We start from the raw sequence: 12,780 nt of genomic DNA, 5'->3' as shown, positions 1-12,780 counted from the left end.
AAGAACAGGTTAGAGAAACATCTGTCAGGAATAACATAAATACAGCTGATCCTACTGACAGTAAAGGGAACTAGCTGACCTCTTGAATACTATTCCTGCTCTATGTTTGTTGGAATCTCTGAAAAAAAATCGTTTCTTTGGTAAGACTTCCTGAAGGTTTTCTAAGTTACAGCCGTGAGGATCATCTGTGTTTTGAATCAGTCTATTGGAGTCACTGTTTGTTGGAACTTTGCAGAAGGCAGCAGTGAAGGGACTAGATCCCACCCCTGTCCCTACAGTCTCACAAGGAACCCCATTTACAGCAGCATATCTCCAAAGCTGTTCAAAACTAGGCATCATATTATTGCTGTGTTATGGTACCTATTTTTGCATTGGAACTCTAAGGCAAAGGAAGGTAAAAGTACTACAACAAGACCAATAGGATAGTGGGGAATAGATGCCCTTCCAATTCCAAAAGAAAAATCCAGCCTGGCATGCTCAGAATTTATTTACCAGATGAATAGACAGCATGAGTAATGAGCTGTTAATTACTAAAACAGGAAAAAACAATAAGAAAAACTTATTTCAAAGTGTTTACAGACTTAGCAGTCTAACAGTCTTATCTCCCTTCCTCAGCTGTGTTTTCTGAGTCAGCATTAGTTAAATTTTCCAGCAAGCCCTACATGAAAGAAAGTGTAAAGGGTGGTTACGGATTTCCAGTCAGTGACCTCACCTTTGAGTGGGACAGTCAACACATTTGCTCTGACATTCTTTCTATGAAGTAGTGCAGTGACAGCTGAAGTTGCTTTCAAGAAGTCATCTCAAAGGTGGTCTGACAGTATCCAGTACCTTAACTTTTCTCAGCACAGGAGACACATTACCTTGAATTTCTTAATTTTCCAAGTTGGTGACAATGGCAACTTATTTTGAAGTTACATCAGCAGTGTTTTTCATCTGGGTTATGACATTCATGGCTCAAAATTACTTTATAACAGGTATGTAAAGTTCCACTTCTTAAAGTCTCCTAGTTAAACAGTAAAGTACTTGAAAAAAGTAGCTAGATTTTCAAACTAAAATGGGGGGAGTGTGTGTAAATGTGTTTCTGGCATAGGAAACCACAGGGATTTCAGAATACAGTGCAATGAAAACTACTCTAGGATATAGGGGAACTTTCATTGTTAGTCTAATTTAGTTACTGTCTGAATGCTGTAGCATTATTATCTAAGTGCTACAGAACTGTTTGTTTTAAAGATTTGGTATTACATTTAGGATTAAGTTCAGATCTATTGAAATGTGATTTGACTTTGTATTATTTAAAATACCACAGCAAACAGTTTTGTACAATCCTCAGAGAGCAAAACATGCATGAAACCAGTTCTGTGTGTCTGTACTAAAATACTATCTTTAATGCAAAGTGTTTTGCTCTGATTTGGCAATATCCTAACACTGTCTGGATTTGCAACATTGAAGAAAATGTATGGCAGGGATCTCCCAGTTCATCTTTAGGGCAGTCATGCCTGTATCCTGTTAATACAGTGCAAAAATTACTATTCTGTATAAACAATCTGTTTGAAAAAATGAATACAGGGAATTGCCAACATCAACTTTATCATATAGTTCTTAGATAACACTCCTCCCTCAAACATTATTATATTAACCTGTTTTTTCAATCAGGGTCATATAATATCCCTTTCTTCTATATGTTAGTGAAATTTGAATGTCATCTTCAAATTCCATAACTGATGCAATGTATTCTAACTGCAGTAGCTACTAGGATATCTGCAGATACTCAATATACATCAGAAGTTTCCAGATGTTTCACTGTAATTTGCAAGAAGTAAATGCTTGTTCTACCTATGTAAAAGAACATACACTATTGCTGCAGACAGTTGATTTTCTTATCTACTGAAAGGCTTCTGAAGGAAACTGAGCAAATCAGATGCTCAACTCAAGTCCTATTGAAATTCCACAGGATTGGAGTACCTAACAACAGTAGTCTCCTCCAGCAATCCCAACCATTGAATAATTTTCACTGGGGAAATGGAGAGCTTGAGTCTTAAGACTATTGCTTCCAGCTGTTAGGACCCCCTTTAGTTCTTCCCCAAGCCTCCCTCAGGGGTACCTACTCATGCACTCTCTGCTCAATTGGTCCAAGAGCTCCAGTTAAGCTCAGGACTGATCTCCAGCCGTGTCTTCAAGCTGTGTTGTAGCATGCCCTGTCCCCTCCTGTACTGACTAACTGACTGGGCTTCATGGAAGGACTCTGGACTTGGGTTGTAGGTAGCCTTGTCTCCAGGATGGACTTCAGGCATGTGTTATAGGTAGCACCATCTTCTGCTGTTCCCAGATGGACTTTCTGGATGAACCCTGCATCTGACTCATTGTCATGCTCTCTCTGGGGCTGCCAGTGAAACCTGCCACTGCCACCACTGTGGTCCTGTTGAGGTGCTGTGGGGACTCTGCCCTGGTCAGTGAGGGCAGTGTCCTGCCTGTGCTGTGGTCACCCTCAGCTCCTGGCTCCTCTTTCCTTGTGGAACAGCCTCATTCTTGCTGCTTCCTGACATCAGTAGCCAAAGGAAACTCTCTCTAATAAATCAGAGTAAAGGCTTGACACAAGGCAAAGAGATAGAAACAACAGCTTCCCTAAAAAAGCAGGAGGAGAACTCATGCACGATGAAGCCGATACCCATAGCTTACAAAAACTGAACAATTTTCGTCTTGTCCTATGACAACTTTGTCTTGTTGGGAGATTCTTCTGTCTAGGTCTTCCCACCTTTCTCAGTAAAATAGATTTTTCACACAAGACCCAAATACTGAGGAGAATGTCCCATTATTAGCAGGTTAACTGAATAAAGCAAAGCATAAAGTACAGCTATGTGCAGCTTGTGGACCAAAAAGGATAATATGCTTCTAAAGGATTAGTCTGTCTCCTGTACAAACTGAGTCGTCTTTAGAACAGAGTTCAGAGGTGATTGAAGAAGTGATGAGAAGACTTGAAGAGGCTACTCTTCTCTTTCTGGATTTCTTCCTCACACTGTGAAACCATCTGGAATTTAGATTGAAGCTGATTAAAAGGCTTAGCTAATTCTAAGGCACAAATTTGGTCCATGTCCTACAGTCACTTTTCTTGTCACTTAAGACTTAATTTTCTGGTACTGAATTTTTATATTATGCTATGTATCTATCATGAAATTCTCATGTAAAAATATTTGTCCTGTAACTGAATGACTGAAGACTGTAACAGTTTACAAGTATCTAGCAACCTTCTAAGGTTTCAGGATATTCCATTCGGTCAGCTGCTCAGCTTTATCTGAAATTTGTAAAGTTGGTCATTGAGAAACTTTCATTCTCAACATTGCATTAAAAGTTGTATTAATTCAAACTAAAGATGGGAAAATAATTGATTAAGTAAGCAATGAGTGAAGTATGAGCATAAAAAGTAGTAAGGGAAGAAAAGAATTAGACATAAACCATAGAGGAGGAGTGGACTTTTGAAAACTAAGAAAGAGGAATTGTGGGATGTGCCTCAGCAGCTGAGACAGGGAGTTATTCAGAAAACTAGAAACGATTCTCAAGAGGACTGGGAGAGTTGCCTGTTAGCAAAAGGGAGTCAAGAAAACTTAACACTGGAACACATAGAATAGAATAGAATAGAACTATTTCAGTTGGAAGGGACCTACAACGATCATCCCGTTCAACTTCCTGACCAGTTCAGGGCTGACCAAAAGTTAAAGCATGTTGATAAGGACATTGTCCAAATGCCTCTTCAACACTGACAGGCCTGGGGCATCGACCACCTCTCTAGGAAGCCTGTTCCAGTGTTTGACCTCTCTGAGACAGAAGTACTTTGGCCAAATTCAAGACATACAAGAGGACATTCATGAAGACAGGCTGGCTGAAAGGATAAATTTGACAGTGTGAATCATCTTCACACAAGGACTACTTGGATAGACTTGAGGTCCTTGATACCTACACACACATCTTCACTGAGCAACAGGGCTTCTCTGCATCCTCATGCAATATGTTTGGGCTTGTCTTAAAGTCAGGGCTGGATGCAGCCATGATTTGGCTATGGGGACTGCTCAAGTGTTCAGTTGGCTCACCGTGTGCCTGGGTCTACACCATACCAGAGTGTGTTAATGGGAGATCACAGCCTCCATTGCTGCTGAGATAAGTCCCTTTAATTCAATGATTGCTCTACCAAACATTTAAGTCCAATTAAGCTAAATGTAAGGACAGCAGAGATGCATCTTTTACCAGAAGCCATTTCCAACCCCTCCACACCTAGCAGGAGCAGGAGTGAAAAGCCTGCCTTTCTTTTAGTGCTCCACACAAGCTTAATCATCTTTTGATCCCCTCCTCACCATGGGAGTGGCTTGGTTGCTTGTTCTCTTTTCATTCATAAAATTCACTTTAACCTCTGTTGCTAAGAAGTCTTCTGATGGATCTACAGGCATCACTTCATCCTGTCTTGAGGATCTGTGGATTGCCTGTATTTTAATGCATAGATTTTATGCAGTATTCATTCGTGTACATACCTGGTGAGCACACAGTGTGAAAGCATATTGAGCAAGGAAGTAATACCTGTGACTTGGTTATATGAAATGTTTGCAATAAAATGTTGAAATGTTTCCTTTAATATGGCAATTACTCTATGTAACTCAAAAAGAAAAAAATCTTTTTTCCAGTATATGCTTCCAGTGAAATATGGAGGCAAAAGAGTAATATCCTTTCTCCTTGTCTGTGTCAAATCCTGAATTCTGCCCTATGTTCTTAACACAGGCTAAGAAAGTAGAGTGGGTGTAATCAGACCTAAACTATGCATTTCCTGGTGCAGGTGTCATGAATAGTGTGCCAGCTGTGGCTATCTAAAAAAGCTCCTCTGGAGGAGGAATGGGGAAAAGTGTCATAAATTCACCCAGCCTATCCCCTCTTTTCCTGCTGCCTGCCAAGCATTCAGTAAATGGAACACTTGACAGTGACTGGGGGCAGAAGCACCATGCCAAGCTAGAAAAAAATGAAGTTTAGGAGGAATAAGGAACATAACGAATGATAAAATCTTTATAGGTGTATTTCCTTATTGGTGTATTAATTCAACGAAAAATTATGTATAATATCTTTGATAGAATTCATAGTGGTAGAAGTGGTGTACTGCCAGAATCAGTGCCTCAGTGCAACTGTTAGTTTTATCATTTTTTTTTTTTTAAAAAGAAAAACAACCTGTCTGATTACTCTTATCATTTTGCATGAAAAAAATATGACAGAGTGTCTTTAGTAAGAAACTGACTCCAGGTAATGACTCCAATGCCAACTGTATATGCATTTAGTCTAATAACAACCAAACCCCTTAAAATTCTAGACTATTGTGTTAAGAAAATATGCTCTATTTTTAAAGTATGTCATCTTTGCTAGAAATTAGTTTTCTACTATCCTCAAGCTAGAAACTTTTAACAATGTTCAATTCAGTTGAATGTGATCTTAAATTCTTCATGAGGAACAGATGTTAATATTCAAATACTAACCTTGAATATTTATATCTAAATTACAGGTTCCGTTCTTTCACCTTGCAGGATCACAGGTGTAGGAATTTATCTTGAGGAGAAAGTGAATTTCTCAGAAGCAAGTACTGTATGTAATCAACTGAATCTACAGTTGGCAAGTAAAGACCAAGTTGAAAAGGCCTTGAAACATGGCTTTGAAACATGCAGGTATATGACATCAGTTAGTGTCTCATTACCTTCAGTGAATGCCTTTACACATATCTGAGGCTGGTGATAAATCTCATATTAAAAGGGCTGATGCTTTTTATTGTAGCTATGGATGGGTGAAAGATGGATTGGTTGTCATTCCTCGGATAACATCCAACAAGAAATGTGGTAAGGGCAACATTGGACTAGTGCCATGGCGTGCTGAACCCTTCAAAACATTTCAGGTTTACTGCTTCAACTCCTCGGGTATGTAAGCATGACAACTACATTTTTTGTATTTTGGTTTGGTTTTTATTATTTTTTAATATCTGCATGAAAAAATCATGTGAGTTCTTATAGTTTATTACAGTCTTACAGTCTTAGATGTTGTCAGGCTATACTTAGCTCTGTAGGGGGAAAAAAGCTTCCAGTAAATACCAAAGGTCAATTCAGTTAACCCAAATTAATGATTTGGTGCTGCCATGAAAGCTCTTGAAGAAGAGTTGCTTTTACCATTCTGTAATGTTGACACAAGGCTCTTAATATGTTTTGATTATTTAGGCACATTAATTTGAAAGACAGTGAATTGAAACTTTAAGCAGGGTGTCTGTGTGTGGTGTGTGTTTTCTTGCAAAAAGACCAAGACTGGGGTATTTCAGGAAAAGTTGTATGTTTTTTGATAAAAGGAAATGTATCCATTAAAATATAAGCTAGAATAGCTGAAAGACCATAAAATTAACTAGATTCCAAATCTATTATCAGTATAATCAAACAGCTTCCTTTAATATGCATCATCCTATATGTGAAAAGACCTGCCCTTCTCCTCATTTTCTGTCTATTCCCAGATTGAAGATACAACAGTGGAACTTGGGCCTTGATATAAGTTAGATCTTCTTAAATCTAGATCTAAGATCAGTATTGTTCCTTAATGACTTCTGTGGTATTAACTGAAAATAAGTATTTAACTAGCGGCACTGTGTTCCTGCTAGTGTCCCATATCTATAGTTATTATGTAACAACTATCCCAATAATTAGACCATATATAACATCACTAAGTTATTTCTAATCAGTCCCTAGACCTCGACAATGAGTTTTAGATAACAAGAGCAAGAGATTAGGTACAAAATCCTGAAATTTTTCAGGAAAGATGTGTGAACAAGGGTTGGAAAGAGCAGGAGAAAGATGGATATGCAAGATAGGCCCATGCCAAGATATAAAGACCTCAGACCATGTCTGGTGACTGTGAGCATTGGAGCTTACAAAGAGACTGAGGATAAAACTGTTAGGAAGAAGGTCATCCTTTCACCAGTGGGCCTTTGTCCATGAGCCATTTTAGTGAGGGAGGGTAGATAATACAAGTCATCGGCTTACAAAGTATCTGACTGCTTATAAGGAAGCACTGCAGAGAGAAAGCACCATTAAAAATTGACTTAATACCTAAGCTGTGTAAAGTTAAAAATTACATGATTGGGCTAACTTAGTTTTTCTCTACAGTCCATAGCTTTATGGATGAATGCACAGATGAATTAGTACTGGGCAACACGCTCCAAAAGCAGCTGATGCTATTGGTACTGTTATTTCTTCTGTTTGTATGCAATATGGTGTTTCAGGGCATGAAACGTGTCATTCTGCATCAGAAATGTTGGGTAGGTTGGGTAATGCTAAGGAGGTAGCAAGTAATTCCAATGTTTTGCTTTGCTTTAATTCAAAAAAATTATACTGTTACAGCATGTGAAGAAAGTTAAGCTTCCTGAATAGTTAGAAAATACCTTAAAGTAATGTATATTTCATATTGGAATGATTCTGCATTTCTTTATCTTAATTGCCAAACTGTTGCCTGTTCTAGGCATTTCTTAGCCAAAATATTTGACAGAAGCTCATTCTGTCAATTCTCTTTGTGCCACAGAAATGCCAAAATCATTTGAAAACTGTAGTGGAAAAAGTAGAAAGCCCCCGCCATTTAGCTGTTTTATTCTGCAAATGTAACTGCGTCATCAGACTTCCCACGGGGATTCATTTGGAGAACAGTACATAGTCGTTTCCCTGTTATTTATGTTGTAATTTGCTTGTTACTTTGGTGAAATTTTTATAGCTTTACAGAATATAGAGCTTCACTAGAAAAGAAGAATTTTCACGTTTTCACATGAGCCTGGTTCAGAACTCAGCTTTTCCATATACATATAAAAGTCCACTTGCACCCACGTTTTTATATCGACAACATTCACATCATTTAAATGACTTCATAAGTTTGTTTCTTTCTAGCCCTCATTAGAATCATGTCACTTTTTTATCTCTCACTGGTACCTGGTTTACCTGAAAGTTTTATGGTCTACTTTTATTTCCAGGAAGTCAAAGTACTATTCAAAGTATCAACAGTGCATCCATATGTTTTGAACATATACATAATATAATAGAAATAGTTTTTAATCTTGGATCTGCAGTTTAGTCTCCTCCTCTGCAGGAGGTCATATTATTGGTTTTTGTATGCATTTTTATTATAAGTACTTTTCAGGAAGAATCTTGTCATTGGTATGCAATTATAAAATGAGCACCACACTTGCTCAAAAAGGTGTTTAACTATGTAAGTAATGATAAAAGGTGTATAATCTGGGTTGTAGCTACATGTTTGTAATGGGAATGCCTGATTTGGGTAAGGCTTTTGTGAATAAACGAAGAATAATTTCCAGAAGGGAATGACTGAGGAACAAATTCAATAAACATGTGTGTGCAGTAAGTACAAAACTAACATCCAACACAACTCTTACGTATTTCCTTTCCCTGCTGCAGATGTTCACATTAATTCATGTAAACCAGATCCAGCTACAACCATACTACCTTCACCAAGTGCACCAACAGACTTGACTGCATATTCAGGCTCTGTTTTGACTGAGAACATCACAGCGGTGTCCAATGTGACTGAGTCAGAAAAATCCCTCAAAAATATAAGGTTTCGTGTTATATGTATAACTGAAACTATATTACCAACAGAGGGGACTACTACAGAAACACCAGAGGAATACTCACTGATTGGCTCTCCTAACTACACTTCCCATACTGCCTTTAAGAATGATGCCATTGTCTTTGGAGGTAAAGACCATATATGGTAGCTATTTAATCAGAAGAGCTAGTTACGTAGGTGTTAGTGGTAAAACTCTTTACTGCTATTTTTGTTTGCTACTCCAGCATCCATGTTGATAGAGCTGAACCTGGAGGCAGCATAGGAGCATTACAGTTTTGCAAAAGCAAAGGTTATAAGGCAGAGGATTTTAAAATAATTTTTAAGTAGAAGTAAGATCTTATTTTATACTTTTTGATAATATTTTAATATGAAATGGTGGAAGTTACTTCTGGTTAATGTGATTTGGGGTAAATACATTTCTGAGAAAGTCTTAGCAAACACCATGTGCTCCAAGTAATGGAAAACTCAGCAGGCTCTTAAAAACAAAAGAAGCCAAGAAAGTTTTAAGGAGAATTGTTGTTCTCCAGATAAGGAGGTGTTCTTGAGATATGAGGTGTGAGTAAGTAATCCTAATATACAGCAACTGAGAAATAGACTAAATATGAGGAAAAGCTTTCTAACTGTAAAGATAGTTAAACACAAAAATATGTTCTCTAGGCAGGTTGTAAAAACCCTGCAATGAGCAGATTAGACAAACATCTGTCAGGGATTGACTTAATACCTGGTTTAGTCTCTTGAAAAAATGAGCAAGAGTAACTAATCTTCTGAGATTCCTAATACCTCTATTCTTGAGTTGATGTGTATGTACCTCTTACACTAGGCTGTTTTTAGAAAAACCTGGGTTTATGGTCATGAGCCTTTAGAGAGTTAGAATTAAGTACATAGAAAAACTGCATGCTTATCTCACTCTTATCTCTAGGTATCCCCACTGCACTTCTTGTGCTAGCAGTCATCTTCTTCATTATTTCAGTTGTTCTAGCAGTCTGCTATATCAAAAAGTAAGTTTTTTTCTTTTTTATTCTCTTGGACTGAGTTAACGCCTAGAGTAGAACCAATGAATATTTTAAATATATGAGCAGAGAAGTAATGATAATGACATAAGAGTGTAACACAAAGAACAAAATCTTAAGCCCTGTTGTTATGCAGGTAGAGTTTGTTGTTGCTCTTGCCATTCCCCACTTTAGAAAAGGAACCAAAGATTAATATTTTCGATTAGTCAGTCACGCCTAGCGTGAAACATTTCCAATGTGCCGAAATAGCAACACTGCAGTGTTTCTATGTAAGCCTGTTTATGCAGTTTTATTCTTGTTTCTTTCTGTCAGACTCAAGGGAAAAGTTTTTATTCTTGGATTATGGTTGTGTTCAAAATAAAATAATTGTTGAGCTCAATTGTCATGCGTAAAAGATCTTCAACACAGTGCATCACTGAATCATATCCAAAAGTTGTGTGCATTTCTCACATCCTAGCCCAGATAGCTTTATCGTTATGTACCACGAATCCTGAATATACGTTGTCTGTTTTTAAAAAAAATAGAAAAATATTTCTTTAAAAAGCATACTGTTTGAAAAAGCATAATGATCTAGCATGCCAGTACTCTCTGTGAGACTTTTGCTTGACTGTGGCAAAGAAAGTTAATTCTAGATATTTTTCACTTCAGTTCTTGAGTGATACTACCAAACTATGTCAGTGTTTCTGCTTTACTGTTTACTTTTTTTCTGTTTAAAGGTACAAGAAAACCTTCCCATTTGCAAACAAGAATCAGCAAAAAGAAATGGTTGAAACTACTGCTCTCAAAGAGGCTAAGTCAAATGACAAAACACCTGAGAAGGAAACAAAGAATAATGGGAAAAAGATAGAAGAGTCTAAAACCAAGCCTGAGACCACAGTAAAATGTCTAGAAGCAGAAGTTTAAGGGAAAGAATGTACACTTCTTGATAGAAATATGAAATGAAGCACACAGAACTTAGCAATGCTTTTAAACATGGGTGATTGTAAATACTCATGAATGAATATTTTCTCTGTCTTATCATATGAAAACTCATTTTTTTAATAATTACATCTTTAGCTATACATGCTCTTGCAGAAGAACATGATATTTACTTGAAATAAAAAAATCCATATTACAGCTCATTTTTCATCTTTAATAAATAATTAGGAATATGCTGTTAACATGCAGTGTGTTAACTAGTTGCATGGAAGTCAGATCAATATATAATGAAAAGGGGTTTTTTAATCTGGCTGGAGGATGTCTGCTAACTTAATGTCTAAAATAAAATAATGATGCTGTAGCTCTTCCTCATGTAGATTAGCTTATTTCCATTAAGTAGTTGCATACTGTTTTTAAAAAGGCTGTTTACAAACAAAAGAAATTACTGTTTACAAGTGAGTAAAAAATCAAAGGATCAACCCACTGTCATTCAAATACCCAAGGAAGGGTACAAAGACGCTGATGTTTATATATATATATACACACCAATGAATAACTTTCTTAGAGATCTTAATCATATCATAATTTACTGGTTTATTTATTAAAAGCTGTATTGTTCTGCATCAGATATTTGATGGGGGAAAAAAAACCCACCTTGAACTGCATCACAACAGTTATATTTAAGATCTTTTGTGTATATTTAGGTGTGGCTTTCATAATAGAGACCTCGAGTGGTATGGGATGTTTACAGTGCTTCGTAAAAAATGAAGTATGGTAGATATGTTTGTCTGGACAATTTATTCTCATGAAAGCTGTCTCTCAGTAAAAAGCTCATATAATGATGTTATCATTAATGTTACAGAAGTAATTAGTTGTTATAAAAGAACATTACTAACAAATTATCAAATATTTTCTTGAATAAATCATTTGGATAACTTATTTTTACATGTGAAGGAGGTTATTATGGCAAAGAAGTTTCTTTTTAGATCAAACAGCTGAAAAAACATAGTCTTAAATAAAATAGCAATAGAACTGCTCACATATATTGTGTATTCTACAGTGTAGGGTACTTGGTTATGACCTTTCATGGTTTTGATTCACAGGAATTTAAAAATTGCCCAGTGGTTATATATTCCACTAGATAGTGAGTTATAGTGTATTGCTAATAGCATACTTAGAGATTTCCTGTGTTGTTTTTTGTTTTCTCTCTCTCTCTTTTTTTTGATAGCTCAGAAATATTTCATGGCTCCGAGTCTGGATACACAGTCTACCACTGCCATTAAAGCTATACTACTGCAGAAAGACTGTGATTGAGTACAGCTTTAAAAACCGCTAATTTCAGATGTCCATCAACAGAATTTCAGCAGAAAAATGTGCAACGGAGGAAAGCACTAGATACAGCCTTCCCACTCAGTTAAGTAATTCCTCTCCTTGCAAAATACTGCAGTAAAGCCATGTATCTCTCCTGGCAACCTGAATGAAAGCACTCTGTGCCATGGGAGCAGTGAGAGTAGACAGCAGAAATAAGGCCATCAGGAAGGGCCACAGCCAACACTTGTCATGACGGTGTCAGAATAGCAAAGGAGCTTAAGGACACAGGCAATACTAGTGGATTCCAGGTAATTTTGGACTTTTTTGTGATATTACAATTTCCCTTTCACCTCTCTTATCTGTGTTTTAGAGATTAGAAATTACCTGTTTCTGTATTTTTTTCCTTGCCACCAAGAGATATTTATCTATATCACTTCTCTTATTCTTCTACTAATATTACCTCCATTCCACAGGTATCAACTTCCTTTTCTCTCAGATTGTCTCATTCACACCTAAAGAAATTCAGAAAATTGTTCTCTAGTTCCACTCCAGCTGGAAGTTTGTTACTTCTGGTTTAGATCTAAATAAGGGCTTTTTTTCCCATCCTTAAGTGTTTACTTTCTAAAATATCTGTACTAGCTGAAATAATGAGATATTGCCTTAGCCTGTAAATATCTTGTTTTATCATGTACCTTAAAAACTCTGATAGCTTTCATCCTGACCTTTGCACTGACACCTGGCCAATGCCTAGTTTGATCTGCCTCTCCTTTCCATTACACAATTTATGCCAACACTACAAAGACTAAAAGGAGCCTGTTACGCTGTTCTGTATGTAATAAAAGCTAGCTATAAGTACTAGTCAACAAGTACTGTATTTGATATTGGCTGTATGTAATGAGTACAGCTCCGTCACATT

The 12,780-nt window shown here is 36.9% G+C and overlaps 1 protein-coding gene across 1 annotated transcript; it reads left to right on the top strand.

Annotated features, from left to right (window-relative positions):
• Nucleotides 1-772: 772 nt before the first annotated feature.
• On the top strand, nucleotides 773-10,912 carry LYVE1 (lymphatic vessel endothelial hyaluronan receptor 1). The gene is made up of 6 exons (XM_074841933.1): nucleotides 773-974; nucleotides 5,528-5,687; nucleotides 5,794-5,933; nucleotides 8,454-8,753; nucleotides 9,545-9,623; nucleotides 10,352-10,912. Exons 1-6 carry the CDS (start codon nucleotides 893-895, stop codon nucleotides 10,536-10,538), a joined length of 948 nt encoding a protein of 315 aa, XP_074698034.1. The 5' UTR covers nucleotides 773-892; the 3' UTR covers nucleotides 10,539-10,912.
• The last annotated feature ends 1,868 nt before the right edge of the window (nucleotides 10,913-12,780 follow it).

The sequence above is a fragment of the Strix aluco genome, chromosome 16 (genome assembly GCF_031877795.1).
Source record: "Strix aluco isolate bStrAlu1 chromosome 16, bStrAlu1.hap1, whole genome shotgun sequence".
Classification (NCBI taxonomy): Eukaryota; Metazoa; Chordata; class Aves; order Strigiformes; family Strigidae; genus Strix; species Strix aluco.
Note: the sequence above shows the minus strand (reverse complement) of the source record. Positions and strands in the feature narration are given on the sequence as shown.